Source organism: Crinia signifera, chromosome 2 (genome assembly GCF_055691185.1).
Source record: "Crinia signifera chromosome 2, ASM5569118v1, whole genome shotgun sequence".
Taxonomy (NCBI): Eukaryota; Metazoa; Chordata; class Amphibia; order Anura; family Myobatrachidae; genus Crinia; species Crinia signifera.
This window is the reverse complement of record NC_139218.1, coordinates 360,383,710-360,396,166: the sequence shown is the minus strand read 5'-3', so window position 1 is coordinate 360,396,166 and position 12,457 is coordinate 360,383,710. Positions and strand designations below refer to the sequence as shown.

Sequence of the window (12,457 nt, the reverse complement as noted above, 5' to 3'; positions counted from 1 at the left end):
AAAACCCAGGTCAATTGCAGGGTCAGGGACCCGGGAACACATTCCTGTGTTGGTGCCTTTCAGACATAACAAAATCCCGGGTTGATGCGCGTTCATGAGCAAAAACCTTGGGTTTTGGAGTAGGTTTTGGATGAAAGGGGTATTAGTTGGGGGTTTGTTACTAGTGAAATGACCTGGTTGTTAGGACTATCGTGTTGTGAAAGGATAAATGGCCCTATTAGAATGCACCATGGTGTCCAGTCCCCCAATGTACAGTAGTAATGTAGCACTGTGCCTCAGCGGATGAATGTGAATGCTCTGGGATCCTTATTCTCTGTAGATCTGTCACTTAGGTCATAGTGCACCTGATAATATACTTCTCAGCTGGACTTGAATATTTCATTAACACAGGGGAAAGGAAAGACCTTTAGACCTCAAATGTTGAGCTGGTGTGACAGTCCAGTCCTTTTGTGGAGTTGGAATAGCCCGGATTCCTTCTGTACAGATATAAACGGGTATGGGTCCTTGGATCGACCAACCAAGGGTCAAATCATTAAGTCACCAATAGCTAATGGATTTTCTTTTTATTTATTTTTATTTTTTTGTCCCAAATATCGACATCTACATTCTGCACTCGCCATGCTTCGGGGACGGTGCGTCGCTGTGCTCGGCACACTAATCTACTCTCCCTCCACGCCCTAGTGGATGGTCGGGCATGAAATACCGCACCTCGGCTCAAAAGAAAAAAGGGAGAACCCCATGTTGACAATTTGACTGCCGACCTAGCCATTGTCTACCTAATGCTTGTGTTGGCCATCCATGTCGACCTGTTTCAGGTGGTTACCTTCAGTGGTCGACCCATCACATGTCAACCTTTGGTGTGTTAACCTAAAGACCGAATACCAAAATAAACCCCATTACAATGTACCTTTTATACCCACTCTCCGTAGCCTTTCCTTGTTGTATAAACACCTGCCCGTGCAAACGTCTTGCTCTGTAAAGTCCTGGACATCTGCAGAATTTCTATGCAGGACACAGGTCCAAAGCCTTATACTGTGCTACCTTTTACATATTGGTAACTTTCTTTTGGGTCAGTCACAAATCTCCTGCAGTAATCCATAAGCTGGGTGGAGATGAAGGTGGAGGCTTCCCTGACACTGGGCTGAGACGGTTACCCAGCGCTGTGGAGTTTTTCTCAGCCAGATTTGACAAGGATCTGCCATTTTTACTCAAGTCTGTGATAAACTTTCTCTTTCCGCACAAGCCTGCTGTTATACTGTATTATTCCAGAAGGCTGTGCTACAGTAATACGGTATAAAACAATGCGTTTGTATAACCATAATAGATCTGTGTATTTTTTGACCCTGATGAAGGGTGAATGCTTTTTCTCGCCCTGTTTTATATGTATGTGACAGTGTAGATCATGTTTAGTGCTGCATGATTAATAATTTCTTTTCCCGCTTTTACACAGAAACCTGCGAATATATTAGTCATGGGTGAAGGTCCAGAGCGAGGACGAGTAAAAATAGGTTGGTACAAAAATGTTATGTACATGTGTGTTGAACAAACCTTTGTGCTAAGCCGGCTAGCCGTGCCAAGGATTCTTTATGAAAACAGACTTTCTGCATATCCTGGCACCGCATTATCATGCCACAAATCTTCTGAGCCCGTACCAAGTCTCTGATCCCAGCGGCGGGTAGCTGAATTTTAAAACTGAATTGATAATATAATATAGGGCAGGGGTTCCCAAACTTTTTTGAATCACGGGAGCTCCAGAATATCATTCGCTTTCACGGGGCCCCTGGGTCATAAGTTTCTTATTGAGAAAGTTATTTTAAAAATTTTGTGTTTTATGTCATCCTTCGGTGAAAGGATAGTATTCAATTTGGTTTGTCCACGTATTTTATGATTGGCAGCGACAAGCAATGGTTGTTCATATTATATTGACAATAACATTTTTAATTGGTCCTGGACAGAGGCGTAGGGAGGGCGGAGCATGAGCTCTGGGTGCCGAGACATCAAAGGGCGCCGGAGCCGTGCAGCCCGCTCCCCCACCCGCTCTCTGCCCTGCCTGGCTGAGCTCAGCTGCTGCCCTGTCCGCTGCTATTAAGCGCCTATTGGCTAGCGGTCCAGCAAGACAATCAGAAGGAGCATTGATGGCTGCTGGACCGCAAGCACCTATTGACTAGCGGTCCAGCGGGAGACTTAATTGAAAATAGCTGCGGACAGGGGCAGCTCAGCCGGGCATGAAGTTCCTAGCAATGAGCATGTAGGTAAGTGCCACTTATGTGTCAGATGTGTAATGGGCATTACGGTCTGTTATATAGTATGTAATGGGCATCATGTGTGACCTTATGTGTAATTGGCATTATCGCATGTGGCTTTATGTGTAATGGGTATTACAAACTTTGCTAAAATGTGCAATGAGCATTACGGTGTGTGGTATAATGTTAGGCTGCACCCCCCCTTTGCTGCGCAAGAGCCCCCCCCACTACAAATCGGGGGGGGGGGGGGGGGCGGGACATGCCATTGCTCTGGCACCGTGGCACCTAGCTACGCCACTGGTCCTGGACCATCAACCCGAGGCACCCCAACAAGTGTTCCGCGGGTCCCTAGGGTGCCTTGGCACACAGTTTGGGAACCACTGATTTAGGGTATAAAGACACCATGCTTAAAGGCATTTTCATGTCCAATATGTTGTAGCCTTACTGAGCGCTTTCATGTGCTTGACTTAGGTCAAGATTTATCAAAGCTTAGCGAGAGACAAACTACAATCAGCTTCTGTCATTTTAGAGGCTGCGATTCAATAGTATCAGAAGCTGATTGGTACTTTATCCCTGTATACATCCCATAATCCCTATTACAAGTCTGCTTCCCGCTATGGCATAAGGCAATGCCCACAGACGATTGTATTGTGAATGGTGTGTCACATAAAATGGGTGCAGATGTAGGTTCTCTATCACATGATATACATTTATGAATCTTTTTCTTAACAAATCAGTTTAACCCTTTGAGTGGCAACATTGCTGTGAGATACTCAAAATTTTAGCTAAAAATGCCGGCGCCGCTCACAGCGACTGCCCTTTTTTTGGGTGCAATATTTAACTAAATTTCAACTAATTAACTTGGCTTTCTTTGTATTTATTTATACTAAAAGAGCAGTCGCTGTGACCGGCGCTGCCATTTTTAGCAGCTATTTTGAGGATTTCTCACAGCAATGGGTTAACAGGTTTTTGTTTTTTTGTTTATTTGCTGGATGTTCTGATCCAATATTGGCATTGCCTATAGACATGCAGCTAAAACACCTTCCCATTTAACACTTGTTTTTTGTCTCTTTACAGCGGACATGGGATTCGCTCGTTTATTTAATTCACCTTTAAAGCCTTTAGCAGATTTAGATCCTGTAGTTGTTACATTCTGGTATCGAGCTCCAGAGCTGCTCCTGGGGGCCAGGCACTATACCAAAGCTATCGGTAAGTGGGAATCGGCCTTAGTATCTTGCTAGTAACCTTATGCTGTGTCCTTATAAGTAGGTCTGTTAAACAAATCAGGTCATGAGTGTATTTTAAAGCTTTGTTGCAACAGAAATCTTTTTCCAACTCCTCCTTTTTCCAACTCCTCCTTCTTTTTCCAACTCCTCCCTCCTTTTTCCAACTCCTCCTGATGGCTGCATGGACCAGCTTCAATATACAGAGGCCTATGACCACTTGGGAATGACAAGTCACAATTGCCCAGGGATGTAGTTTTCTAGGTGGTAATACATTTTGTATGTCTACACATGTTCCTCGTCAATAGGTCTTCAGTTCTCACCATCCTGCTACAGTAGCAATTACATGCCTGAGTATCCCCGGTTGAAGTTTCCTCTTATAAATGTTATTAGAGGTGTATTATATGCAATGACTTTATTCCTAGCCCGACCCTCACTTTAGGTCACACTAGATTTGTAAATTCCGATCAACATCATGAAAATAATACATTACAGAGGCAGGTTGGGGATAACAAACATTTATGGTTCTTCTCTATTCCAGGGGTGGCCAAAGTGGTCCTCTCGATCTACCAGCAGTTCATGTTTTCCAGACCGCCTTTTGGATCTGTAGAATGTGTTGGTTAGAAAGGAATGCAGCACATGTTTGAAAATGACAGTTAGTAATGACCGCACCTATGCACCAGCTGGGTGGTCTGAAAATGTGACCTGTTCGTAGATCTTGAAGACCGGTTTGGCCAGCTAAATTCTGATGTCATGTTATTACCTTTCTTCACTTTACAGCCAAAGATCACTACAGCAGTAAAGCATCACACCCTCTCCGTTAATTATCCATTTAACCAAAGTTTAGGCTTGTTACCCATTGGTGTGAAGAAAACGCCAGTGAAGCCACTTTTCAAATGCAATGACATTTGATGCACCGTGGTTACCAACCGCTGCAGTGGAAGGAGACTGATGTGATGACTATTTTCTATCTTTGTCGCCATAAAAATACTATACAGAGAATGAAAAAGGTTAAATGATTTTTCCCTTTCTGTGGAGTTCTAACTCCTTGATCGTTAATTAAACAATGCTTTTTGATATTTTGCAAAGCTTGAAAAGTCAAGTCTCTTAAATGTAACTGGAATCCTTAAATGTGCAGTAGAATATCTTCTGAATTCTGACTGGTCTGACTACATTTTTTTTGCATTGCAAAGTTCACCCGTCTTGTATAGAATTTAGCAGCCATTTTGCAGTCCCTGCCTGTTTGAGAATACAGCCGCCCAGTTCACTTGCAGGCAGTGACCTAACTGAGGTAAACTCAGAATCTCACTGTATAAAATGGGCTGTCCGCATTTGTATAAAATGGCTGTCTGCATTTGTATGAAATGTTTGAGAAAAGTAAATCCTCTGACGACTCCATGGGAACTTTGGATAAATAAAACTTTATTTGCAAAATGTACAAGGTTGCCTGATTAGATTGTGAATATATCGGTGAGGATTTCTCAGGAGAAAGTCTGCAAGTAAATATTGTGGCAGGTGCAACCTTCGTTCGTGAGAACACACAAAAGTCTGTCATGTAGACGAGACGTCTTAATTATTATTATTTTTATTTTTTTTATTTTATCATTACAAAAGAAAATTAAACAGATTACATGACACACAATTTTCTGTTTTAAATTTTTTGATTTATAGTTTGCAAAATAATAAAAAATATTTACTACTGTTATGGGAAAGGGAACTTGCTCAGTGCAAAGTAAAGCTGACCATACGCTAGAATGACCTGCATACAATTGATCGTATGCAGGTCATAAGAGTGATCGTATGTGTTTTTAAAGCACTTATGATCTGCTTACGAACGCAAGCAAAGCAGACAGATTATACATGCAGCACATATGATCGGGAGTATCGACCTGTGGGACCGCGCATCATACATATTAGAGATGTACAGGCTCTGATTTCAAAGCAGGATCTTATTGGCTATCCCAAATCACATGACAGTTGATAGCCAATAAGATCCTGCTTTGAAATCAGAGCCTGCACATCTCTAATACATACACACCTCACAATGTGCACACAATCAGTCGCACAACCCGTCGAAATTGTGCAGATCGGCCAGATGTCGTTCTAGTCTGTAGCCAGTTTATTATTATTATTTTATTTATAAGGCGCCACAAGTGTTTTGCAGCACCATACAAAGGAACAATACAGGGAAACAGTTTATACGTTTTAAGATGATATTGGCTTAATAGCTTTTAGAAATGTAATGGGCCCCATACATAAGCAATCACAATTTATGGATTTCCAGATACAGGGATTTTTTGGCCAGATAAATGGATTTTACAATCTATCTGACTTTGCCCACACATTACAGATTTATTATCTGGAAATTGCCCAATCGATTGCTGTTCATAATGTAAATAGATGAAGAAGACGAATTGGGAATGCCCACACATATATCTGCAGATAATACCAGATTATTAAACATGTTTAAAAACCTGATTAAGCAATCGATTTGCGATTTTGATTGGGATTGCCAAAAGGGGGAGCCCACACATCTAAAATTAATTGTGGCAATCCTCTCCATATCTGAAAACTGTCACAATTAATTGCTGATGTATGGGGCCCTTAAGACTATATTTATGAATGTGTCATAGGGAAAAATAAATTTGTAAACAACTTTGAAAACTGACACATTATTTTTATCTGCAAATAATTTTAATGTGGTTTTTAAAATAAAGTATACGCTTTTTTTCTCTCTCTCTTCCATTTGAAGATATCTGGGCTATAGGATGTATATTTGCAGAGCTTCTAACATCAGAGCCAATTTTTCATTGTCGGCAAGAAGACATAAAGACTAGTAATCCTTACCACCATGACCAGCTGGATAGAATATTTAATGTCATGGGGTTCCCTGCAGGTACGTCATTTAAAGTAATGAAGTTTTAAATATCTGGCAGACTAATAACAGTATTTTTTTTTTCTCTTTCAATGGTCCTGGTGACACAGCTCAACACTGGGATGTAGGAGGGTCCGAAGGAGCCAGGCACCTATCCTAAAGTTTTAGAGGGTAGGCTCCTCCCCTACTGCATCCCTGGACTCTTCAGTTCGTGTTAGGTGCCCACTGGAGTGGGTGCTATTCTAAAGGGCTGCAGGAGCAGCCGAAGAATTAGAGTAGTTAGGGGATTTTTATTATTTTATTAACTTTTACCCTAGCTAGGTAGGCACAGTGTGAGGATTCTCATAGTGAATCCTCACACTGCTTGCGCAGCAGGAGCTGACAGAAGCGCGTCCTGTCAGCTCACTGTGCACAGGGGAGACACTGTCTGGTCTCCCTGTGCAGCGCTTATAGCCTTTTCTAGAAGGCTGCCTGGGCTCCGGAGTACCCTGAAACCGGCTCCACGTTTAGGTGGGGATCATGGGGGACAGGCGCTCCGTGATGGCGGCGGCCATTTTATGCGGAGCTTACACGCTGAGCTCCTAGATGAGAGGACAGCAGCGTTGTGACAGGCATGTTCCAAGTGATCCCCATTTGAGGGGGAGACACTGGAACTAGGAAATCCTACCTAAGGAGCGGCTTGCTGGGGGTGGTTGGCGCCAAAAGGTCACGGACCCCGCAGCAGCAGGGACCTGTGGTCTCTTCCTTCACTCTGACTTTGGCGCCTTTCAGAACGCTTGCAGCGGAGCTGAGCTGGCTTACTGATCCTGGCAGAGTGACTTGGATTTCCTGGGAATCGCTTCCCCGCAGTTGAAACCAACAGACAGATAAGTGACTGGGTGCATTGCTCTGTATAAACGCTTGTACATTGTTTGCACTGTGTATACTGATAGATATACATTTATCACTTGCATCATGTCTGAGCATCAGGCTGTGGTTTTGGGGGAGGGAGCCCTTAATGCACTGAGCGCATGCAATGTTTGCACACAAAAATTTGTCCCTGAGCAGATGGCCAAGGGGGGCTTATGTATTACTTGCGCTGATGTGAGACCCATGGGCAGTGATCCCCATAGGGCAGAGCATATGGAACCTGCGTGGGCCAGGGCCCTAGGCAGGTCAGTAAACGCTTTGGTGCAGCTTTTGGACAGGCAGAGTGATGGGCTGGTAGAATCACAGAGACCTATGCCATCATCTCAGCAGTCGTCTGGCTCCTTGCCTCTTACCCAGGCAGATCCTGCACTTATCCAGGTGATGCAGGATACTGCAAAAGGCATTAACAGGTTCAGTGAAATGCTGGACAAAATGGATGATGTGGCAGGGACCCCTAGAAGGTCTTATGCTTTAACTACTGTGGTAGATGAAGAGGAAGGAGAGTATACTGACATCCCCTGGGATCAGGGTGATGATTTGGAAGAGAACTCTGCTGCTGGTATAGAGGATCTCATTGTAGCTGTGAAGCAGGCTTTAAAGCTGACTGTGGAGGATAAGACTCCTGTTAAAGGTGTTTTTAAGCGACAGCGGAAGGAGGCTGTTACTTTTCCTTCAGATGAGGGGTTACAGGAATTGTTAGAAGGGGCTTGGAAAACTCCTGATAAGAGGCTTCAGATGCCAAAACGATTCCTTAATCTGTACCCCATGCCAGAGTCTCATGCGGAGCTCTGGGAAAGGGTCCCAGTTGTGGACGCTTCAGTGGCACGTTTGTCCAAGGCTACTGTATTACCAGTACAAGGCGGTGCAGCTTTTAAAGATTCTGTGGATAAAAAGCTGGAGGGAAACCTCAAGGCTATCTTTGAAGGGGTGGGGTTTACCTTACGACCCCTTATTGCTTCAGCCTGGGTTTCTAAGGCCATGATAGAGTGGGCTGGTGAATTATGCACCATGCTGCAGGCTGACCCGGGTGCATTACTGCTTGCAGAAAAGATTAAGGCAGCAGCAGAATATGCAGTTGAAGCAGAGGAGGAAGCTATTAAAATGGCAACCAGAGTGTCCACAGTCTCCATTAATGCCAGGAGAGTGCTTTGGCTTAAAGCCTGGGAAGCAGACAATGAGTCCAAGAAGGCTCTGGAAACATTAGCCTTCAAAGGAAAGGTACTCTTTGGTACCGAATTAGAGGAGATTATAAAACAGGCCACAGGCGGCAAAAGTACATTCCTGCCGGCCTCCTCAGCAAAGCAGACATCCAGATTTTCTGCTTTTAAGCCGTCCTTTCGGCCCTCCCCTAGAGGTGGTGCGTCCTTTCGAGGACAGTCTTTCAGGGGAAGGTTTCAGCCCTCTAGAGGCAAGACACAAAAGTCAAAATTTGGTTCTTTTCACAAGAAGCCTGCCAATAAAGGAGAGGATAAACCCTCTGCATGACTGTCAGGGGCTTTGCCCGACAGTGACAAAAGTGGGCGGACGTCTCACACACTTCAGGGACGCTTGGGCTTCTCTAGGCCAGGATGCCTGGGTGCTAGACATCATAACACAGGGTTACAAAATCCCTTTCAGAGGGCCACCTCCGAAGAGGTTCATTCCCACATCCTTACCAAAGGAGGCACGGCTGCGTACAGCTCTTGTGAGAGCAGCGCACTCCCTTTTGAAAAAAGGGGTGGTTACACTAGTCCCCAAGACAGAGTGGAAGAAAGGCTTTTACTCCACGCTGTTCCTGGTGCCCAAACCAGACGGGTCTTTCAGACCAATACTAAATTTGAAGTCTCTAAATGTTCATTTATGGGTAGACCATTTCAAAATGGAGTCTCTACGGTCAGTACTCCTGAGTCTGGACCAGGGAGAATTTTTGGCGTCCATGGATGTCCAGGACGCATATTTGCACGTTCCTATACACCCGGAGCATCAGACCTTGTTGAGGTTTGCCATAGGAGACCTGCATTTACAATTCCGGGCGTTACCCTTTGGGCTAGCAACCGCGCCAAGGGTATTCACAAAGATAATGTCAGTAATGGCGGCGGTGCTGAGGCTCAGGGGAATCACAGTAATACCCTATTTGGACGATCTCCTGTTCAAAGCAGAGTCAGCAGCCATGCTGCAGAGTCACTTGGCAGAGGCCATCAGTTTTTTGCAGGCTCACGGCTGGATTTTAAATTTGCAAAAATCTCAGTTGGTACCGTCACAAAGGCTCCAATTCTTGGGAGTCATACTGGACACCCATCTTCATCGGGTATTCCTCCCGGAGGTAAAGGCCAGGGATCTGGTCACCCTAGTCCAGGAGATTCTCAGGGCTCAGAGCATTTCAGTATGGAGGTGCCTCAAGCTCCTGGGGAAGATGGTGGCGTCATTCGAGACGCTCAATTTGCCAGGTTCCACTCTCGGAGGTTCCAATGGAACATTTTGTCAGCCTGGTCGGGAAACACTTTGACCATGAAATCCGAGATGATAGTGCTGTCTTCGGACACCCGAGAATCCTTGAAATGGTGGACAGAAGTAGATTCCCTTCAGTGGGGTCGGTCATTACAGACCTGGGACTGGTTGATAGTAACTACCGACGCCAGTCTCAGGGGCTGGGGGGCAATAGCCCTGGATCTCAGGCTTCAGGGCCTGTGGACGGCAGAGGAATCAGCGTTACCAATCAACATTTTGGAGCTGAGAGCTGTCTGGAAAGTGATTTCCTTGGCGGGAGACAGGTTACAGAACCTCCCTTTGAGGATTCAGACCGACAATGCCACAGCTGTGGCGTATCTGAATCACCAGGGAGGTACACGCAGCAGATTGGCCATGTGGGAGGTATCCAGAATCTTCCTATGGGCGGAACAGAATGTTCCAGCTGTATCGGCTATATTCATCCCAGGAATAGAGAATATAGAAGCCGACTTCCTGAGCAGGGAGGAGCTCAAGGAAGGGGAATGGAGCTTACACCCTCAGGTGTTTCAACAAATCACCTCGATGTGGGGAACTCCGGATGTGGACCTGATGGCATCCAGGATCAACCGTCAAGTGCCCAGGTTCTATGCCAGAACAAGGGATCCACTAGCGGAGGCAGTGGATGCCATGACTATTCACTGGCAGGGAGATCTCCTTTATGCATTCCCACCAGTACCAATGTTACCGAGACTTCTGAAGAAAATACAGGGGCAGAAGGTTCCAGTGATCTTAGTGGCCCCAGATTGGCCAAGGAGATCCTGGTACTCGAGGCTTCAGAGGTTGTCTGTGGACTCATGGCGTCTACCTCTGAGACCAGACCTTCTAAGACAAGGCCCGTTCAATCACCTGGATTCAGATCGATTGATTTTGACGGCCTGGCTATTGAAACCACCATTTTGAAAAGAAAAGGGTTTTCTGAGGCAGTAGTACAGACAATGATAAAAGCCAGAAAAGCTGTATCTTCGGCAAATTATTATAGAGTCTGGAAGACTTACATTCGATGGTGTGAGAGAAGAAAGGCTCATACATCTCATTTTAAGCTATCAAGAATGATGGAATTTTTACAAGATGGTTTTTCATCGGGCCTAAGCCTTCAGTCACTGAAGGTACAGATTTCGGCCTTGTCCATCTATTTCCAGAAAAAGATAGCCATTCTGCCGGAAATTCAAACCTTTTTACAAGGAGTATCCAGGTTGAAACCTCCATACAAGCAACCAGTAGCGCCTTGGGATCTATCACTGGTTTTGGAATGCCTTCAAAAGGCACCTTTTGAACCGTTAAGGTCGGCTGACTTTAAGTTTCTCACGTGGAAGCTAGTGTTTTTGTTAGCAGTAGCATCTGCTAAAAGAGTTTCAGAATTGGGAGCTTTGTCATGTAAATCTCCCTTCTTAATTTTTCATGATGACAGGGCTGTTTTAAGAACAGTGCCTCAGTTTTTACCGAAGGTGGTATCTACCTTCCATTTAAATCAGGAGATAGTTCTACCTGTGTTTCAACCCCCAGAGGGGTCTAAGAAAAGGGACAAGTTGAGAACTTTGGATGTTGTGCGTGCCTTACGCATATATGTGGACAGAGTGAAGAGTGTCAGGAAGACTGACACATTGTTGGTATTGTACGACGTACACAAAATTGGTTGGCCTGCATCTAAGCAGACTATTGCTAGGTGGTTGCGGTCTGTGATAGCCTTTGCATACACCAAAGTGGGTAGACCAGTACCGGCCAAAATAAATGCGCATACCACCAGGTCAGTTGCCACCTCTTGGGCGGTTCGACATGGGGCCACAGCTGAGCAGGTTTGCAGAGCTGCCACTTGGTCATCTGTTCACACATTTGCCAAATTCTATAGATTCCATGAGTTCGCGTCGGAGGACGCATCATTCGGGCGAGCAGTGCTGAGAGCTGCAGACCTGAGCGTACCCTCCCAAAGGACCGGCTCTGGAACGTCCCAGTGTTGAGCTGTGTCACCAGGACCATTGAAAGAGAAAAAGGGATTTTTGTAAGAACTTACCGTTCGAATCCCTTTCTCTGATATGGTCCTGGTGACACAGCGATCCCTCCCTTACGCTCAGTAAGTATGCCAGAAGTTTCATGATGTTCATGTTAAAATGGTTAAAAGTTAACAGTTTTCTGTTATAAAATGTGCATATAATATGTGCAGGCGTTTGTACTGAGTTATGTATTCCAGTGGCTTTGAAAGATTGAACTGAAGAGTCCAGGGATGCAGTAGGGGAGGAGCCTACCCTCTAAAACTTTAGGATAGGTGCCTGGCTCCTTCGGACCCTCCTACATCCCAGTGTTGAGCTGTGTCACCAGGACCATATCAGAGAAAGGGATTCGAACGGTAAGTTCTTACAAAAATCCCTTTTTTAAATTGTTTCATTACATAAATGCCTTTCACTCAAAGGACTCAAATAATTTGCATGTTTTCAGAAAGTGAGGCAGCCATCTTGGGCAAACTCAGTAGCTATCCTAAGTAATTATTAGTGACCGCTGATCTGCACACAGCTGCCCGACATTCTTGATCTGTGGATTGCAAGGGCTTATGCTGCTTCGGAGGGAATTCTGATCTCTGGCTGTGCTGCTTGTCCTGGGGGCGCTTCCTACAGTGCTATCCTGCCCTCCATTACTCCGCAGCTGCTGCTTACTTGACCTAGCTGAAGACCCTATATTGCACATGTCTTCAACCTGTGGCCCTCCAGATGTTGTGGAACTACATTTCC

At 45.1% G+C, this 12,457-nt stretch overlaps 1 protein-coding gene across 1 annotated transcript in view; it reads left to right on the top strand.

The window, feature by feature from the left end:
• CDK8 (cyclin dependent kinase 8) overlaps positions 1–12,457 on the top strand; it is a 61,124-nt gene that overhangs the window by 40,653 nt on the left and 8,014 nt on the right. The window contains exons 5-7 of the mRNA XM_083169881.1: positions 1,451–1,508; positions 3,321–3,452; positions 6,219–6,362. Coding sequence (XP_083026007.1) covers positions 1,451–1,508; positions 3,321–3,452; positions 6,219–6,362 — 334 coding nt within the window. The remainder of the gene's footprint in view (positions 1–1,450; positions 1,509–3,320; positions 3,453–6,218; positions 6,363–12,457) is intronic.